Raw genomic sequence first — 19,467 nt, 5'->3', positions numbered from 1 at the left:
TAATGCTCATGCCGGGCTCTGGCTCGGTCCAGAATAATGTCACGCCCAGCAGTACTCCATCGCAAAGACGGCTTCCACTTATGGCTATGGACCAAAGTCCATGGCCGGTGATGCTTCCACGGAATGATACTGATCAACCCCCCTTGGAAACAGCTGGTAGGTCGTGGTTCTCCGATGATCGGTTGCTGCGACTGTACTATGAGAACTTTCATGTCGCGCATCCCATCCTGGTGCCGAGCTCCTCATATAACGACCGGAACTACCCTTATTTTCTCCAGCTGGTGGTAAACTTCGTGGGGTCTCACTACATTCCGTCCAGTCCCAGACAGCAGTACAAGGACAAAGTCGCTATGGAGCTGGCCTCCAATCCAGACCGGTCGCCATGTATGGTTCAGGCGTGGTTGATCTACTCTATAGCCCTGTATTCTCGTGGGGAATGGTCTGAAGCTCAAACAGCATTTTCAAATGGCATCGAGATTGCTCTCGAGCTCGGCATGAACCGATGGGAATTCGCTTCGACTTCACAACCAGAACGATCACTGGAAGCAGAGAGTATGCGACGAACGTGGTGGGAGCTATATATTGTCGATATATATATGGCTGTTCCGCTCAAAACCATCACATTTCGCTGCGGTACTGTGCCACCGGAGGTGGGGTTGCCTTGTGAGGAGTCGGAGTATAATGGTGGTTGCGACGTTCCCAAACCTCGAATGATCCTCGATTTCAAGCGGAGAGTCTTTGCTCCCGAAGAGACCGTCTTTTCATCATTCAGCTACCGCATTGACGCCACAACGATCTTATGTCGGGTCTTAGTGCTGAACCGGCTGCGCGAGTGTCACCGCGATCACCTTCAAGCGGTGGAGAATGCGCTGGTCAGCTGGATCAACCACCTCCCACCCAAAAAGCTGGATATCGTCGATCCATACGGGAATGTGGATGAGATGATGTTCCAAGCACATCTGACGATCGCCTACGCCGCGATGCTACTGCATCTGCCCCGGAGTGATCTCCAGCCTATCTTGTCACAACCCGACGACCGGTTCTGGCCTGGAGCACCGGCCCATCTATCGTCGACTTTCACCCGTCTCGTGCACAGCATCAAAGCCACCGAAGCATCAAGGCGCATGTCGGATTCCATTTCCATTTGTCCGAATATCTCGAAACACACCCCCTTCGTCATTCCGGCATTGGCGCTGTGCGGGATGATCCAGATCGCCACATCCACTAGCCACTCGGAGGAGTGTTTTGATCACCACTGCAACCGCGTAACCCTGATTCTCGGGTGCTTGAAAAGCACCAAGCGAACGTGGAACCTGGCCGAGGCCGCCTACCACTGTGTCCGGTCATCTGCATCTGATATCTTGTCGGATTCGATGGAGAAACAGAATGCAGAGCCCCTGGATAGACTGATTCCGACACAGCAAACCCCGAGTGACCCCGAGCGGACTACTCCGGCCACACGAGCCGTCCCAAATGTCATGGATGGGCATGATCTCGTGCTCCCGGAGCTGTCGCCGGCGTTCCTAGACCCGACTTGCTACAATGCTTCATTTTTCAGTGCCATGCCTGAATTTGACATTAATTAAAGCAATTTGTGAGATAGTGGAAAATCTACCCATGATAATTACCTGAATGATCATAGCATCAGCCCCTTTCACCGCTATACACTTATCGTGTGGCAATCGCCGATTCAACTCGGTCGCCGATAGTTGATAAGCGTGATTGGCTCGTGCACGCGGGACAGACTACAACACTGTCGACAGGACACACAAGACAGCAATGCGGCCCGAAAATCACTCCATACTGTGAATAAATATAAAGGCGAATGATGAGACTTTACACGTCTCACCGTGTAGCCCGAGGTCTGAGATCTGTTTGGGGTGACGTATGGAGGCACAGCATATCTACGCCCCCAATCAGGCGGACCACCCTTGCGCCATGGCGGTTGCATATGTCGATAACCTCACGGACAAAAGTCATGCTCTCATTCGACCCGCTCCTAGCCGTTGACGTCTATCCGCCCGATATTGCGTCGATCCGGGGCAATCGCCGACTCAACCTTATGGGGCCATGGATAGGATCCTCTATGGGACAAGCTCGGAGTTTGACGTACCTCGTGCCCCTTATAAAGGCGCTTTCCGGATGGGTGGATTGAAACTGCTCAGTATAGCACTTTTATCTGATCACTCCTGAATCCACAAGATGTCGTCCATTCTTCCTTCCAGTCCCACCATCCAAATCGGCCATGGCTCGTCAACAAACTATTTCGATGCACGCATCACCCTCACGTCCAGATATGACCTTGACGAGCTGGTGCGAGACATTAAAGCTCATTTGGGGGAGTCCGGGGGGATTTCCTCATCGGATGTGAACGAGAAATATTTGATCTCGCTTGCTCAGAAGTATACTTCTCAGCCTAGTGACTGGGCGAAGTACTTCTACAACGACACAAGCAAGAACTATACTCGAAATGCCATTGAAAACATCAACCGAAAAGCCAACATCGTATGTTTCTCCCATATGCCTTTCCACTTTTAAGTCCTTAGCTAAGTAACTTATTTAGCTCCTCCTCGTGTGGAATCCCGGGAAAGGCTCCCCGATCCACGACCACGCCAACGCCCACTGCATCATGAAGATCCTCGCCGGCGAGCTCGAGGAAACAGTCTACCACATGCCAGACCAGGACGCAAAGGCCGAAGCTCCTCTGGAAATCAAGTCCCAGAAAATCTATCGTTCGAATGAGGTGACCTATATCTCCGATGACATCGGGCTGCACCGCGTGCGAAACCCAAGCAGCAACAAGGTTGCTGTCTCCTTACACTGTAAGTCTTAGCATTGGATTTAACATATGAGCTATTTCTGACCCTTACCAGTGTATACTCCCCCAAATGCAGCGGACTATGGGTACAACATCTTTAATGAAAGCACCGGCAAGGCTTGTTTTGTGCCGCAGGCTCGGTCTGTTGGTCATTCCGAAGGGGGGCAGAATAAGTGATGAGATATGAGATACCCATTATATTTTGCCATGCATTGGGAGGGTGCATTTAAGGAGTCACTGCCCTGGTCTGCGCTTTTCTTGGGCGTTTGTGTATAAGCGTTGTTTGAGAATGATATCCTGGCTGCTTTCATAGTTGTACAGTCTATACTTGAGTCCGTGCCTGGTCTGTAGACGAATAGAAATCATACGAGTACATATTCCATGTTGGCCTTCTGGGGTTTTTCTCGGATTCAATGCCATGGTAAAAAAAATGATGATTATCTATTTGATATGGTATCCCTACTAACTCCCCGAACGCCATGCCAGCAATCTTGAACGCAACCACACCTTATATCAAGGATGGCTTCTTCTTGATCCCCAGACTATTGATAGGAGGTTTCTTAGCCTTCTTCACTCTTGCAAACGATGCTGTTGGTGGGGGCATCGCGGCTGCTTGTGACGCCTTGGTATCTGGCACTGTTGCCGCAGTCGTTGGCTCTTCCTCCACAATGCGCTTCACTCTTTCCCCAGACGATGTCATAAATGCCCTGCGTGCCGCCTCCTCGTCTTCTTTCTCGGCTTGCAGCTGCGCCTCATCGACCTGATCCTCGACATGTGCTAGAGCCGTCTCGTCACCGCGCGACTCGTTGCGCTCGATCCGCGCATTTCGGGTCCGGATCTCATCTAGTGCATCCGCAATAGCCATCTCACGCTTCGAGTCCTGCATCTTCTCTTCTAGTTCAGCCATCTTGTCACGTTCCAGCTGTTCCTGCTCCTCGTTCTCTTCACGCTCGAGTCGATTGAGAGTTTCTTCTTCGGTTTCGTTGTATTTCTCCGATTTGGAGTTCCGCCATGGCTCGAAGTTGCGCTTTGCACCGCGCTCGCATTCATAGTCCATATCTAAGCAAGAGTTAGTTTTCTGGGAGTTCAACAGTCCAGAGAGGAAGGAAGGGCTTACTCTTGGGATCCGTGCGAAAAGTGATCTCGCCGCTGCAGCGGGTGCATCGGATGTAAAACCGGTAGATTGGGATGTTGAGATATTTTTCTTCCAAGTTTTCCTTTCTGGCGTTGAACTTGCGTCCTCGGTAGATGTATTCGCCGCAGTTGGTGCATTTCATGGGGAAGGGCGCCATCAGGCGGACGGTGATGACTTTGGGACCGGCTTTGCGCAGGTGCTTTGGCGTCCGCCCGATCGCCGATGGATCGAAGTCGGGCGGGTAGTACTTAGTGAGGACCTTGCGCTCAGACATGTTGGCGGTGGTTAGAGGATGGAAGGTGAAGAAGTGGTGTCAGAGAAGGTAAGAACAGAGAAAGCGAGTGGCGGAAGACCATGCGGAGAGTCGTCAAGTCACGTGACAAACCCCGAATTACCTGCCTGATTTATTGTATTGTTTCTTTTCTTTGCTTTTCTTATTTGCTTGCAGAGAGACCCCCTTGACCTTACCATTGTTGACCTTCACTTTGGATCTTACTACCATTTATTCTTGCCTACTTCTGGAAGAACTAGACTGCTGATCACGCACGGGCCAGTGTTTGTATCCCGCCCAAACAGAAACGCGCGATCTGCCCGACAATCGCCAATTAGTTGACACTCCTGTGCAATTTCTCCGACTGAGTGCAGCGCAGAGCCGATGCTCCATGCCGGTTGATGTCTGCCCTTTTATCTTCAGCCTGACGAGCTCGATCTACGGCGATGGAAAGGTTCCTGCGTTCCTGGCGACAGGACGCCTTGAACCGTGGCCAGCATGATTCGGCCATCTACATTGGCGACAAAGTGCTCGCGCTCACCAGTATGCTAGTACAACGCTTATCGACCCAGGCACATGCTGACCACTATCTGAAGACAGTGACTCCGACGCCTTCTGGCTGGCGCAGGTACATTTCTCCAACAACAACTTCACACGCGCCTTGGCTCTGCTCTCCCGCAAGGACCTCATCTCGAGGAGTACTGCCTGTCGATACCTCGCTGCGCATTGCTACATCAAACAAAACCAGTTCGAGCAGGCCCTCTCGATCCTCGGCGAACACAACCCTACAGACTTAATCCGCAACAACAATAGTCGTCGCAAGATCCAACACCTCAACGACCAAAGCCATGTCACACTCCGGAATGGGAAGGCAGCGCGCGGGGAGCGAGGAGATGAGCGAGAGAGGGAGGATACCAACAATGTTCGCTTCGAAGCAGCCATGTGCTACCTGCGGGGTCTTTGTTTTGCCAAGCAGAATGCGTTCGACCGCGCTCGCGACTGCTACAAGGACGCGGTGCGCATCGACGTCCAATGCTTTGAGGCATTTGACCAATTGATGAAGAACTCGCTCATGTCGCCCGCAGAAGAACTCGAGTTTCTCGAATCCTTGGACTTTGACTCTATCATCTCGCCCGATCCTTCTGTGGAGCAGGAAGCGGCTCACTTTACCAAAATGCTCTACACCACCCGCCTTTCCAAATACTCCTCTCCGAGCATCCTGGCCGACGCGACTGAAACCCTCTCCACCCATTACAACCTGGCTGAAAACCCGGACATACTGCTGTCGCGCGCCGAGGCGCTGTACACCCAATGCCGCTTTGCCGAAGCCATGGAATTGACCTCCTCGATTTTATCCACCTCCCAGTCAACCGATCTGACAACCTCCAACGGCCCGGGTATTCCTGCACAAAGCCATCTTGGGCATACTCCTGCGGTGTATCCGCTCCATCTGGCCTGTCTCTACGAAACCGGAGCCACCAATGCACTTTTCCTTCTATCTCATATGCTCGCGGACCATGCGCCAGAGGAGCCTTATACCTACCTTGCGATTGGGGTCTACTATCTTGCAGTGTCCAAGATCGCTGAGGCTCGACGATTCTTCTCTAAGGCTTCTCTGCTCGATCCGCACTCGGCGCCAGCTTGGATCGGGTTTGCACACACATTTGCCGCAGAAGGCGAACATGATCAAGCGATTGCGGCGTATAGTACGGCCGCACGACTGTTCCAGGGGAGCCATCTACCCCAGCTTTTTCTGGGAATGCAGCATCTCGCTCTGAACAACATGTCTTTGGCTCATGAGTATCTATGTGCCGCGTACGCCATGTCAACTGGAGCGGTCCCCGGGTCTACGCCTTCCCTTCCGGTGAATATATCGCCAGGCACCTCTCTGGGTGGTGACCCGCTCGTCCTCAATGAACTGGGCGTTGTTCTATACCATCAAAACCACCTCGACGGGGCAGTGGAATTGTTCCGACAAGCCTTGGCCTTGGCCACTTCTCTACAATGCGAACCCAGCGCGTGGGTGGCCACACGCGCAAACCTGGGCCATGCCCTGCGCCGCATGGGCCGATTGCTCGAGTCTCTGCGTGAGTTCAATGAATGTCTGCGCGTGGGCGCCGGTGGAAGCAGCATGGGATATTCGCCTTTCTTGGGCGGCGGTGCAGGAGGCTCCGCGGCGATCGCGTCCGCATCAGGCATCGGGGGCTATGAAGATCGTGGGCTGGTCGGGTCTCTCCACACCTCCCGCGGGCTAGTTCTCCTCGAGCTGGGCCGCACCACCGAGTCAGTCACCGCTCTTCACGAGGCAGTTCGTGTGCTTGGGGCCAGCGGGGGTGGCGATGCAGCGGGGGGTGCCGGGGTTGCGGGCACCCTGCTCTCTCGAGCCCTGGATATCTGGGCTTCGGAGGGTCGCGAACGTGACCGCCATTCCTTGGAAGAATCACTTCGATCAGGCAACAGCCGCAGCTCGACACGTTCCCGTGAGCAGCCACCAGATGAAACGCCCCGACGCCGCGGTGCCCACCAGGAATCCTACCCGGGGAGTGGACGGATGAGGTCGCGCACGTCGCGACTCCCGAAACAGCCACCGACAACGACACCCTTGGCGCGCGTGTTGAGATGGAGCTGGATGAAAAGGCTGACGGGCTGTTACAGCGAGCGTTGGAGCGGGTCCGTCCTGGTAAATCACGGCCCCCCAGTGCCCGCACCGATGGGGATGCGGCTGAGACCCTGGTGCAATCCGGTCGCAGTCGAACTGGTCGACATGGGCGGAGTCAGTCACGACAGTAATCCGCCAAATGGTGCGTACCTGGTTAGTGGGTCAGCTATTATTAGATACGCATGGGCAAAAGGCGTTGATGGGGGTTAAGCAGGCTTGAATGCCTGGGGCTTGGTTCTTTGTATGAGCATATCCGGGTTACGGGACCTCCAGCATTGTTAGATGGCCTATTCTTCCATACTAATATAATCACGAACCAAAAAGACCCCACAAAAAAAACAAAATGACAAGAGTGGGATTCGAACCCACGCCCCCTTGCGGAGATCAGGACCTTAACCTGACGCCTTGGACCAACTCGGCCATCTTGCCGGAACAATAGCTCCAGGCTCTGGCGGTGGCTTCTTGAGACAAATTTCCCAGACGTTGTCGTCACCGCCCCATTGTATACGCCATCCCCGTCGATCGGGGCTTGAGCGCCAGACCTAGCAGGCGGAGTGAGTTCTCGTGTCCGGACAAGCAGCCTCGCCTTGGCGGCTCCTGACTCTATTTCCGTCCCATCTCGTCCGCCCTCCATTTCTCGGCCCCCTCGACCCCATAGGCAGCAACGCTAACTGTGTCCTCCAGAAGAGAATTAACCTTTGCTAGCCCAGGGACCAGCCAGCGCCACCATGACGCGCCGGGCCCCACCCCGCTGCCGCCCTGAGGCTCAATCCAATGGTGACCCAAAGGGGCCAAGACCCTGCTTCGCCTCCAAGTAGTTTCAGGAACACTTTTCCTCTGGCCCTCACTGCCTCCACACTCCCTCCTCTCTCCTTTCCTTGTCTCACCCCACTTCTACATTCCTTTCTTTCTTTCCTGCTTTCTTTCTTTTCTTCTCCAATCCTGACGGTCGAGAATTGATCAACAAATAATGCTGCGTGCCCGAATCCCTTCTCCTGCGCCATAATAATGGCTCTCCCGAGCTGCTCCTTACCGCGCCTGCAACGCAGCCTCCTGCTGCTGCTCTGCGCCATCACCACCCTCTCCTGCAGCATCATTGTCACCATCTGGTATGGCATGAACACAGACCGCGAGTACATCCACCCCATCCTCACCCAGCTCATCCCCGCCGGCCACTGCGAGTGCCAGACCTCCACCACCTTCGAATGCTCCACCTGTCTCTCCTGCTCCGACACTGGTCTACGCGACCAATCTAGTCCCGCACCCGTCTGGCGCTTCGATTACCGTCGAGATGGTCGTAACCAAGCCCTCGACCAGATGCAGTGCCAGGCGGCCTTCCCCGGCCTGTTTGAAGATGTCGCGCGTGGCGAACAATACTGGCGGTCGAACGGTGCCCTGTCGACCGAGGAGCTCGACGCCATCCCCATACAAGAAGGTATGGCCCGCGCCTTTGTTTCCCACGGCAACCTCCACGTCGTCGCCGCCCGCGCCCGCGGGGAGGACCACCGCCGGAAAATCCTGGGCGTATTGAGCTCGATCCATCGCGCGCTGGCCGGCGATGGGGGCCGAGCTGCGAGGCGCGATATCGAATTCGTGTTTTCGGTAGAGGACAAGGTCGAGGATGTCACGCTCCCGGATCATCCTGTCTGGGTCTTTGCGCGCACGCCGACCGAGGAAGCCGTCTGGCTCATGCCCGACTTTAGCTTCTGGGCGTGGGACAACGACAATAATGCCATGGGGCCGTATGATCAAGTGGTCGACCGCGTCGAGCGTCTGGATATCCCCTGGTCAGAGAAAAAACCGCAGCTCGTGTGGCGTGGTAAGCCCAGTTTCGCGCCCAAGCTGCGTCGTGCACTGCTCGAGGCTGCTCGTGATCAGCCCTGGGGCGATGTGAAGCAAGTCGACTGGGCAACGGGCTCGAATTTGCTCAAGATGGAGGACCACTGCCAATACATGTTTATTGCCCATGTTGAGGGTGAGTTCCCCTTCCTGCCTTTTTAGTCTTGGTTGCTCCCTTGCTAACACCTTTCCAGGCCGGTCCTACTCTGCCTCGCTCAAATACCGACAGGCCTGCCGGTCGGTCATCGTCGCCCATAAACTCCAGTACATCCAACACCACCACTACCTCCTCATGTCCAGCGGTCCGAACCAAAACTACGTCGAAGTCGAGCGCGACTTCCGTGATCTCGGCGAGAAACTCGAGCCCCTCGTCCGCGACACCGACGCCGCCCGGCGCATCGCCAACAACAGCGTCAAGACCTTCCGCGAGCGATACCTAACTCCCGCCGCGGAGGCGTGCTACTGGCGCGCGCTGTTCGATGGATACGCCAGTGTCTGGAACAGCTCGGTGAACTCGTGGTCCGAGAGTCTTCACTACGAGCGCGGACTGCGCTACGAGTCCTTTGTTCTACTGGACAGCCAGCAGATGCTCGACTTCCGGGCCGAGACTGCGCCTCACGGATACAATTAGACCATTATACATAGACCAATGGGGCCAGTCCACCCAGTTTAATATGTTTGTTAATAGCTTGATTTGGGAGTTTGGGCACCACAGGCGTTCGGGATCACATCATGTTTCGGTCCCGTTGCTATTACCATGATACCATGTGAGCGTGAATAGATACTATCGAGAATTCGTTCAGTGAGCAATTGCATCTCTTGCTTGTGTACTCCCATGTAGAATGATCCAAGTACATACTACGGTTTATTGCAGATTCTAAGATCCGGATACCACCTCCCTCCGATCAGTATCTCAGCTTACGACTTGGCTCATTTAACTCTTGTTAGCACTCGTGGATTATTGACACAAGTCCCTGCCTCGAGACTGCCGCTTAGATGAATCCAGTAGTGTGTCAGTTTCAGTTGTGAAAACTTTCCTGTCCTATCAGCCCTATTCTGTGCAAGCCTGAACCGTTTCGGGGGCCTGGTCGATATTTTCGTGGTTGGATTTTCGGGTTTGAATGCTTGGTCCTTGATCTGCAGTTAACCAAACAAGCACAGACGTCTGGCTCCTGATTCTTGCGCGACAACGTTGTTCACAGAGGCCCTAGCCCAAACCCAAACGTGGTCCACCTTCCTTGATGATACGATTGCTACTCCCCAAAATCTGACTTTATCCTTCTCAATTCGGAAAAAGTAGCGATGACTTGTCAGACGCGGAAGATCAGTCATTGACCCCGTGGAACCCCGGACATGCTCCCTCGCTAGTACCTGTCACACAAAACCCGGTCCTCAGGCATGTGAGCCACAGTAAAACCAAGCCGGCCGCACCGTAGAAACTCAAAAAAAGGCGCATGTGACAGGAATAGAGTCTGGGAATATTAACGGATAGGTCTAGCCGAGACATTTGCGCTTTCACATCTTGGGTATGTCTTTCCGGTCTGCTGAGCTAGCACAGATAATGGAGCAGTCTGAATGTAAATACTGTTCAACAAATGACGCGAATGTGTTTATGACCCATGGAGTCATATCCTAGAGTTTCTATCACGGTGATTAAAAGGTGAATTATGTTAAATGCGGTTGTTAGACGGACAGGCTGGTCTCAGTCAGGTACGGCACCATTGCGGGTAGCCAACTTCCACCGCGACCAGCGGTTTCAGATACTGCCCGCATACTGCCAAGATGGAATTGTGCTCTCCCCACTATTTCAGGGATCTACGGATGCTGCTGTCTTTGAGAACTTCATTGATCAGCTCCTTCGGCATTGTGGAAGATGGTCTGAGCCGAAGTCCGTTCTGGTTATGGTCTGGTTACGAACAACCGCCTCATTCAATCGTTCTAAATCGTATCGAGGAAATGCGTAATGAAGTAGGAGTAAAGCTAGTGTATCTGCCACCTTAATCACCCGACTTGAATCCTATCAAGGACTTCTCAGAATCGAATGCATTCATTAGACGGAATTGGGAGCGGCATGAAAAAGACCCAGAACCAGGGTTTCAAGCTTTCCTAGAGTGGTGTATTGAGGCCGTTAGATCTCGAGAACAGAGTGCTCTAGATCATTTCCAATTTGCTGGCGAGGTAATTAGGACTCACAACTAGATAGCTTCGTATTCTTATACATGTTATCCGGTCATGGTACAGAGCCGAAGTCGTATCAAGCTGAGTAAATAAAATGCTCGCTTGTTGTAACACCTTCCAAAATAAACCGGCTGCCTTCGATGTCGTCCCAATGCAAGTGTCCTACCTCAAGCGCCAGCAACCTCTCGATCACTCATAGAATAGCACGGAACCTTGATTCTTGGCAGCATAAAGTCACTGTCTACGTGATACACTGTAAGGAAGTTCACCACATCTATGCAAGAACGCGGTTGTTTTATGTCGAGGAGATCGCTATCTTTTATGGGATGAGTTAACCCTCGGCGCTGAACAGAAATTAGCCAATTGACACTACTTAGCGGCCCTGACGGGGCACAGAGGACGATAAGCCACATAGAACGGCAGATAGAATTTCCCCCAGAATCAGAGGCCAAATCAGAAACAACTTAGGTTCTTATCTCAATCTCCATACTGTATTTTAACCCAGCAGTCTTGAACCTTCACTAATCACTATATTTGCCGTGAACTGATACTATCTTGTGTAGTTAACGACAGCATCTACATTGACCTCCCACAATGCAACATTGAGGAGAGCCATCATTGCAACACGCATAAGCGCCGCACAAATTGTTGCATTGAAGACAAGCTGGAAGAACTGTTACTTTGCTGGTCATGTAATTGGGTGTCAGATAGACTGACCGACGCACAACCAAATCACAATTTGGCTAGTCAGATAACATCAAAACTTTAATCGCTTCAATGAGTTAGGGTGCCAAAAAAGAAGCAAATGCTTTTCTGGGGCTTGAAGCAACGTAGAGCAGCTACACACAGTCGTCACATGTTCCAACAAGTTTAGCGGCTATCTTCCGCAAGAAACTCCACGCTGAATGGATAGTCCACGTATCCTAGACTGGTTTTCGGGGTGTAGAAAGACGGCCGGTCGTATTTGTTCAAATCTATGCCGTGCTGGATTCGGAATGGGAGATCCGGGTTGGCGAGGAAATGCCGGCCAAGAACAACCGCGACTTCGTTGTTCCAATATTCTACATCGACCGCGTGTTTCGCAGATGCGGGAGAGAATCCACCTGCCACGAGGACCGGGGAAGTCAGACCCCATATTTCCAGAGCGAAATCAATCCCCTCTGTCTTCTCAATGTCAACGTTATTGTTGACTCGTGACTCGATCACGTGCAGGTATCCAAGCTTCAGTTCTCGTAGTTTCTCAATAAGATATGAAAATTGAGGAATGGGATGAGCCATTCGCATTCCCTGAAAGGAACTCCAAGGACTAATTCGGTAGCCGACCCTGTGGGCACCGACAGCGTCGGCGACCGCAGTAGCGACTTGAACTGGAAATCGAGCTCGATTCTCGATAGTTCCACCCCACCGATCCTCTCTCTGGTTGCATGTGTCCTGCAAGAACTGGTCCAAGAGGTAGCCATTCGCACCGTGAAGCTCGACACCGTCGAAGCCTGCGCGCATTGCATTACGCGCCGCCTTGACGAAGTCCTCAACCGCCGCGTCAATCTGATGCTCTGACATCGGGATAGGTATGCAAGCATTATCATTCAGCGGGACCGGGCTTGAACTAAAAGTACAATGTCCAGCCTCTTCCAGCAACGAGGCTTGGTCCGCGGCGCGACCCGTTGCAATTAACTGGGCGAAAATGTAGGATCCGCGAGCATGCACTGCATCTACAACATTTCTCCACCCTTCCACTTGGGCCTCGTTCCACAGTCCCGGGGAGTTCGGGAAACCTCCGTGACTGGGTGAGATCAGTGTAGCCTCCGTGATAAGAAGAGTCCCACGAACAGAAGCCCGCTGCTCGTAGTAGTCAACGGCCATGGAGGATGGGATGTGCCCATCATCAGTGCGAAAGCGAGTCATAGGAGCCATGACCACGCGATGGGCAAGCGTCACGTCGCCTATGCGGAGGGGCGTGAAAAGCTTTGACATTGTCGCTGATGTGGCTTTTGGAATTGATAGCACTCTAGATCAGTTGTCTCAAATAACGTAGATACGATATAAGATGTTAATAATGTGCAAGACCAACAAACATCCTTGTCTCGGTCCAAGGTGGGAGCGCAAGAAAACGACAGATTTAAATTGGTTTCATGCAGTGTCAGCTACGTCAATGACTTCTAGCGTAAAGCTATGGTCAACAGGCGCGACCAGACTTTGCCCAAGTTAGGCGCCGTCTTAGAACGACCACTTGTCATTTAATTTTTAAGATCTTCCCGTACCAACCAGGAGACGGTGGTGTTCGTGGTGGGGCGTCAAGGTGCCAAAGGACTACGGTATGTCACATATTTTTTAACTTCAGAAACAGGCTAGATAAGGTCCAAATATTAATAGGATATAATCAAATCTTATATTAAGCTGCCGTTGCTAATAAATCGAGTTGTAATTTATCGCATTTCTTATGTGTTTTGATGCGGGCGGCTCGTCACGGAATCACGTTAGCGTTCGTTATCGGTTACCGATCCGCGAATCATGACGCTTACAGTAGACTGCAAATTAACGCTTACCTGCTGTAAGTACTTCACCTGCTGGCCTGAAGCTGTCGCGAAGTAATTATTAATATCGCACCTGACTAACTAACAAATTAGAAGTCTTTAGGACAGGGTCAGACATACTTCACGAATAACTCCCGTGTCGTTTGTCCCAGCGTAGTAGTCCGTGGAGATATCACACACGCCCCAGTATTCCCATGAATTTGATGTAATTGAGAAAATGCAACAGCAATAACATACGACGTGACTATTGGGAGAAAAAGGAATGGGGTAAGCTTAGGAATCTTCTCATGTTGTTGTGAGATGATATCTGTCTCTCGCCTTAGTTTGATTAAAGGTTTATCGGGTTTAATAACGTTTAAAACAATAATAACAAATATAATTGCTTTTATATGAGTTCACAGTAAGCGTCTTGGTATTCCCTATCTTGGTTCTCTTAGACCGCCTGATTTGGTGAGCTTCTTGCTATCCTAGGCTGAAATAGACTGGGCAGGTTTGGCAAGGCGAATGAGTAGATCCCCCGGTATGACCTCAGGGCTAGTTAGTGGCTCCAGGATTGGAGTTCAGAAGAGAATCGGGCGGTGGTAGGTGGTAGGGAAGATTGAGAGGAATAAGGGGGAAGAGAGACAGAGATCAAGAAATGAAGGAAAACAAAAGAAAGAGACGTTCAACTTCTTCATTCTGTTAAAGACCTACAAATACCTGCCTAGGGAATCCATTCATCTAATTGATCCCTCTGTCCTTTTTTTTTGCAGGTGGCCTTCTTCCACTGCGCACCTTTCCTTTCGTCATCAGGGGTACACTGGTTCGAGAGAGTAAAGTGGTGGTGGTACGTCGGCGCATACGTCTCATTGCCGTACACGTCTCCGCCATAAAAGAGATATCCCTGGCTTTCTTCACGCGGGATAGTGCGAATTTGGTCTGCAGTCCCAATAGCCCAGACCATTTGCATGCCTTCCAAAGAGATCATCAGCAAGTCTACAGCGGTTTTATATGAGGATAACTTACCCATCATCATATGTTGCGCTCTATGGCAATGAATCATCCATACTCCTGGTTCTGTGACACGAAATCTCCATGCGCGCCATCCATAAGGGACCCCCGCGCCAGCAACGGATTGGTACTCGTAAGTAAGAGTGGTGTCCCTCAAAGCAGGGTGCCATCCCAGGCTTTTTATCTTAGCCTCATTGGCCGAGGCGTTGTAAATTCCGGGGCCACTCCCAATATCGTAAAAATGATTCGCATGTGCATGGAAAGGATGAACGTCCTCGGATCCATCGTTTTTCACTATCGAACCGTGCATTTGAAACACGATCTCCAACACTTCCCCCGGCACCGCTGCAAAGGCACGGACATTCGGATCCCAGCCGCCATGTGCAACGGCGGCATCGTAGTTTGGCACAGCGGCTTCACCGTACTTGTAAATATCCACAAGAAGGGGGCTGTAGGAGTCTTTTTCAGTCCACGTGAAATTGTTGAAAGTCCAGATTTCCTGACCCGTCACGGGGCTGATCTCTTGCATAGTATTGAGGATCACACGGCGAGTGACCTCCTCGAGCGAGGGGAAACTCTGCTCTTCGGGGTATAATGGCTCGAGGGTGTATTCAAGCCAGTCATATGGAGGAATGCTCGTAAGGTTAAATGGTGGCGCCACTGGAGCTGCTGGAGGAGGCGATGATGGGTTCGAGTATCGAATAACGCCGTACCCGATGTAGGTGGACGGTCGGTCAAGGGTCTGGTATTGAATGATATAGTCTGTTTTCCCATCGGCCAGAAGCTCTTCAGTCGTTTTCGCCTGGAAGAGGACGTCGAACGTCTGGCCAGAGGCGATCTGCATGCGATCGATCGGGACGGGCTTGGTATATCGCGAATCGGCTCCGATTACAGTCATCTCGTGGTGACCTTCAAAGCCAATCATAAGGAACGAAAGTGCCGTTGAACTGATGAAGCGAAAACGGTACTTCTTGCCTGGATCCACCTCAATTACGGGCAGTGCGCAGACACCAGTGTTCTTTGGTTCGTGACCAATCGCAAGTCCAACGCCGTTGAGCAAGACTGAGCTCACCTCGCCGGTCCACGTAAATGGCACCTCTTGCAGACCGACCGTCATATTGTGGTCCGTCTTGTTGAAATAATCACTCCAGAGAAGAAAACGGTCCTCGTCATAGTCAAACGGAGGCTTACCGCAATCATCCACAATGAGTGCTCCAAAGGCCGTCACATCTTCCATTCCAACATGTGTATGGTAGAAGTATGTGCCAGCATCGTCGGGAGTAGTCTGGATTTCGTAGTCGAAGAAGTGGCCCGGAGGTATCGGCCATTGCGATGCCTGTGGTGTGCCATCCGAGAAAGGTGCCACTCGCTGGGCGATGCCATGCCAATGCTACATTTATATGTTAGGATAGGCGCTTAATTCCCTAGACTGCCATAGACATACTATAGTGATGTTGAAAACGTCTAGATCATTGTATACCCTGATCCAGGTGATCTCCCCGGGAGACAGATGGACTGCAGGCCCTGGTGAAGTGCCATTGACAAGCACACTCAATCGAGACGCGCAGGCGACAGAGACGTTCTCTGCGGTAACACGTAGGACATGTTTTGGGTGAAAGCTCTTGTCGTGGGCCACCAGCTTGCCGAAAGACGTAGTGGCTTGGAATACGAGGGCAGCTGCCCAAAACAGTATGGACCGCATCATGTGGCTCGCCTAAGAAGTTCTCGTTGACGGGTGATGGCTTTAGATGCTGTCCAGTTTATAATTTTCATATTCTATAGATCTCTCCAGCACGTGTTTGAATTCTGAATTCTCACCCGATAGGAACGGTAATTACTCTTTTTTTTTTTTTTAGCTAGGTTCTATCATGCCAAGATTCACGCATTGCGTTACCAGATCTTTACAGCCAACCTGGCATAAGCAGCACTGATCCGATTCTAAATCGGATATGTGAGACATCCAACAGAATTAATCATCGGAAATGATCCGATTTAGGATACCCATACAGAATGGCAATGTCGCCAATTGTTGGGGCCGCCGGGCTTAGTACAGAGGGTCAGCACAGTTACGAACTTCGCCGATATTCTCGGGCTGCGGAGCGGTGTCCATGCCGGCCCGTTAAGCCACAATGTCGCTCAGGAGGGTTCTCGACCCACTCGGCAATAATTGCGCAGAGAATTAGGTTTGGGCAGGAACAGAAGCGTCCTAGAGGCCCGTAAATTTGCCTTTGCCGCCCGAGTGCTTTCGGCAAGCTCCCGAGTGGCCTGTAGTTCGAAGTCTCTGTTTGGGATCCAGGTAACGCATCAACAAATTGGAGACAACATCGGACACATGTGCTTCCATAACTATGGATTGATGTCTCACTTTGGTGGAAATACGATTTCAAAAAATGCATGCCATTGCAACACGTGCCAACAGGAATAACTGTCTTGTAGGACGCAACAAGTACTTAATCTTGGCAAACTGGTAGCTTCCCTGTCGTTCATCTGCCCAATTTCACATTGCATGTCTAATAAACCTCGTGATTTCTCATCGTACTAGTGAAAATGAAGCTTTCCACTGGCCTGGTTCTGGCTGGCCTGTCCTTGACGACGGCGGCCATGAGTTCTAAGGAACCACCGCACCCTGCGAAGGAACCACCGCACCCTGTGAAGGTCACTCCCCCTAAGGGAAAGTGGTTTGACAGTCAGTTGAACTATTCATTCGTCTGCTACAAGAATTGAAACTGAAATGTTGATAATCATAATAGGGATCGTGGTGATGGTCTTGGAGAACACCAACAAGGATGTCACTTTCGGCAACCCCTACTTCCTCAATCTCACCAACATGGGCATGACGCTTGGCAACTACCACGGTATGTTATATTCTCTTTCACCAACAACGAACTAGATCTTCCTAACGTCTCGCTTAATTTTCAGGCACCACTCATCCCTCCCAGGTAAATAATATGTTTCCTGACCGGTTTATACCTGGTTTTAAATCCATCTAATACCGAACGCTGCAGCCTAACTACATTACCATGATTTCCAACACTATTGCTGCTGGTGTTTACGATGATGCCGACCACAACAGCACCGAGATGAGTCTGATTGACTTGTTCGAGCCTGCCGGTACGATGCACTTGACCCAACTTCCAATCAATTCTCAACCTCGGGAATTAGAGGCTAATTGAAAACAGGTATTACTTGGAAGGCCTACATGGAGGGCTACACACCCCTCAAAAACGGTGAATGCAACCCGATCTCTGAGGACGATTCCACACTCTACGTCCGGTAAGCATCCTATTCGTAGCAATAATCAACGTTATGAGACCGCTCATTGTGAGATAGCAAGCACAACCCCTTCATGTCTTTTGACAACATCCGCAACAACACTTCTCGCTGCCAGAACATTGTCAACGCTGAGCAAAATTTTGCTAAGGACGTTGCTATGGGTGCCGATGCTCCTATGTACATGTTCTACACCCCGAACCTTGACAACGATGCCCACAACACAAACGTCTCTTTCGCGGCACAGACCGTGCAGTATGTGATGGACACTATGCTACACAACGAGGAGTTTATGAAGAACACTTTGATTGTCCTTACTTTCGATGAGAACAGTAAGTAGCCCAACCCTTCCGTGGCAAGCGTCATTCAGTTGAAGTTATACTCACAACCCAAAGATATCTACATTAACGACAACTTCGGCCTGCCTAACTCAATCTATACTGTACTTCTGGGTAACGACACGCTTAAGTGCTATGATTGCGTTGACCAGCAGTATCACAACCGTGAGTATTCCCCGATTCAGTATTTTTTTGTTATACCGTAATTCTGATTTCTTTCTAGATTTCTCTCAGGTCGTGACCATCGAGAGAAACTGGAACCTGAGCACTATTCCCCAGCCTGATGGCAGCGGTGAGGGCTGGGACATGTGGTGGCGCCCGTTCGGTATGCTTCGTACCGCTGCCGACAAGATTTGCGCGTACGCTCCTTGCTCTGAATACTATAACGATGAAAGCCCGGCCCCAGCCGATGGTAATTGGGGAGACCAAGACTATTAGTGTCGGGTCAGCTTAAAAGGAAGGGTAGAATGGGTTCGAATTTCTTCCTCCTCTCCAGCCACGTGTTCTGTAGATAGCTTCCCTTTGTCAATCATACTCACGTCTACTATGCTCTCTCGTAACATACGATGACGCAATCGCGTGAGCCAAGGAGCTAGGTCAATTTTCCACTCGAAATGGATATCATAAATTGTTGCTTTCTTTCCAAAATATCCCGATGTATTTAGAATATAACGAAGTAAGACATCGAATCTTTCTTTAGTAAGTAGAAATCTTGGGCTTCATATACGGCGACGTTCTTCAATTAGTTTTGCCAAATACATATCTTTCGAGCACTATAGAACCTCCCCTTTTGACTGATCAACCTATCTAGAATCTTCTACTATATTTACCCCAAAGAGCGCGATATACAGGTGTAACGGCGAACGGAAGGTACTTAGATCCAAATTGTGGCCTATCAATACTAAGAATGCCGGTTCCGAAACTAAGGAAAATGGTAACTAAATAAGAGAAAAGCAAAGATACTAAACAATGGCTGATTCAACTTACACTTTACTGTGCCTCCGGTGTTTCCACTCTCCTACCGCGCTAGCGGAAATAATGTTAGTGCTTACTAGCAAGAAAAAGCTTGGTAAAGCTTAACACGGTCGGTGGGCAATCTTCCTTACCAGGGGTTGTAGAGAGTTTAATTTGCCTGAACACCAATCATATTCAACCCCTGGCCCATGCATCTAGAAAATACTCTCAAGTTGTCAAAGGGTGCTACATCCGATGTGCCGAGATCCGCAGTCTAACGGATGTCAGTAATCGGAGAAACTCCGAGCAATTGTTTGCTCCACTAGATGTGGCTTGCTATCTCCGAGCGGAGCTACAATGAAAGCAACTTCTCAGGCAATATTGACCGAGACCGGAAAAGACTGGTCAATATTATAGGGCCGTGACAAGCTGCACAATCCTGGAGGTATATCATGATCTTTCTGCAAGTGTGGTGTGTAAA

At 51.0% G+C, this 19,467-nt stretch overlaps 9 protein-coding genes across 9 annotated transcripts; 6 read left to right on the top strand and 3 right to left on the bottom strand.

Annotated features, from left to right (window-relative positions):
- Positions 1-2: 2 nt before the first annotated feature.
- On the top strand, positions 3-1,586 carry N7510_005002 (fungal specific transcription factor domain-containing protein; the record flags this gene model as incomplete). The annotated part of the gene is made up of 1 exon (XM_056976928.1): positions 3-1,586. One exon carries the CDS (start codon positions 3-5, stop codon positions 1,584-1,586), a length of 1,584 nt encoding a protein of 527 aa, XP_056836884.1.
- A 242-nt stretch (positions 1,587-1,828) lies between these two features.
- Positions 1,829-2,155, top strand: N7510_005001 (uncharacterized protein; the record flags this gene model as incomplete). The annotated part of the gene is made up of 1 exon (XM_056976927.1): positions 1,829-2,155. The coding sequence occupies one exon, from the start codon at positions 1,829-1,831 to the stop codon at positions 2,153-2,155; it is 327 nt and encodes a 108-aa protein (XP_056836883.1).
- A 47-nt stretch (positions 2,156-2,202) lies between these two features.
- On the top strand, positions 2,203-2,995 carry N7510_005000 (uncharacterized protein; the record flags this gene model as incomplete). Its single annotated transcript, XM_056976926.1, has 3 exons — positions 2,203-2,505; positions 2,564-2,822; positions 2,874-2,995. 3 exons carry the CDS (start codon positions 2,203-2,205, stop codon positions 2,993-2,995), a joined length of 684 nt encoding a protein of 227 aa, XP_056836882.1.
- A 331-nt stretch (positions 2,996-3,326) lies between these two features.
- On the bottom strand, positions 3,327-4,227 carry N7510_004999 (Saf4/Yju2 family protein; the record flags this gene model as incomplete). Its single annotated transcript, XM_056976925.1, has 2 exons — positions 3,327-3,877; positions 3,936-4,227. 2 exons carry the CDS (start codon positions 4,225-4,227, stop codon positions 3,327-3,329), a joined length of 843 nt encoding a protein of 280 aa, XP_056836881.1.
- A 443-nt stretch (positions 4,228-4,670) lies between these two features.
- N7510_004998 (anaphase promoting complex subunit CDC16) lies at positions 4,671-7,014 on the top strand (the record flags this gene model as incomplete). The annotated part of the gene is made up of 3 exons (XM_056976924.1): positions 4,671-4,767; positions 4,821-6,704; positions 6,752-7,014. The coding sequence occupies 3 exons, from the start codon at positions 4,671-4,673 to the stop codon at positions 7,012-7,014; spliced, it is 2,244 nt and encodes a 747-aa protein (XP_056836880.1).
- An 877-nt stretch (positions 7,015-7,891) lies between these two features.
- Positions 7,892-9,353, top strand: N7510_004997 (uncharacterized protein; the record flags this gene model as incomplete). The annotated part of the gene is made up of 2 exons (XM_056976923.1): positions 7,892-8,858; positions 8,917-9,353. 2 exons carry the CDS (start codon positions 7,892-7,894, stop codon positions 9,351-9,353), a joined length of 1,404 nt encoding a protein of 467 aa, XP_056836879.1.
- Positions 9,354-11,770: 2,417 nt separating this feature from the next.
- Positions 11,771-12,874, bottom strand: N7510_004996 (alkene reductase; the record flags this gene model as incomplete). Its single annotated transcript, XM_056976922.1, has 1 exon — positions 11,771-12,874. One exon carries the CDS (start codon positions 12,872-12,874, stop codon positions 11,771-11,773), a length of 1,104 nt encoding a protein of 367 aa, XP_056836878.1.
- A 1,263-nt stretch (positions 12,875-14,137) lies between these two features.
- On the bottom strand, positions 14,138-16,129 carry N7510_004995 (uncharacterized protein; the record flags this gene model as incomplete). The annotated part of the gene is made up of 3 exons (XM_056976921.1): positions 14,138-14,385; positions 14,440-15,814; positions 15,869-16,129. 3 exons carry the CDS (start codon positions 16,127-16,129, stop codon positions 14,138-14,140), a joined length of 1,884 nt encoding a protein of 627 aa, XP_056836877.1.
- An 842-nt stretch (positions 16,130-16,971) lies between these two features.
- On the top strand, positions 16,972-18,470 carry N7510_004994 (uncharacterized protein; the record flags this gene model as incomplete). Its single annotated transcript, XM_056976920.1, has 8 exons — positions 16,972-17,110; positions 17,175-17,279; positions 17,344-17,363; positions 17,430-17,535; positions 17,604-17,697; positions 17,755-18,026; positions 18,090-18,197; positions 18,256-18,470. 8 exons carry the CDS (start codon positions 16,972-16,974, stop codon positions 18,468-18,470), a joined length of 1,059 nt encoding a protein of 352 aa, XP_056836876.1.
- Positions 18,471-19,467: the final 997 nt, after the last annotated feature.

This window comes from Penicillium lagena, assembly GCF_028827675.1.
Source record: "Penicillium lagena strain IBT 129212 chromosome Unknown utg000002l_segment0_segment0, whole genome shotgun sequence".
NCBI lineage: Eukaryota > Fungi > Ascomycota > Eurotiomycetes > Eurotiales > Aspergillaceae > Penicillium > Penicillium lagena.
Note: the sequence above shows the minus strand (reverse complement) of the source record. Positions and strands in the feature narration are given on the sequence as shown.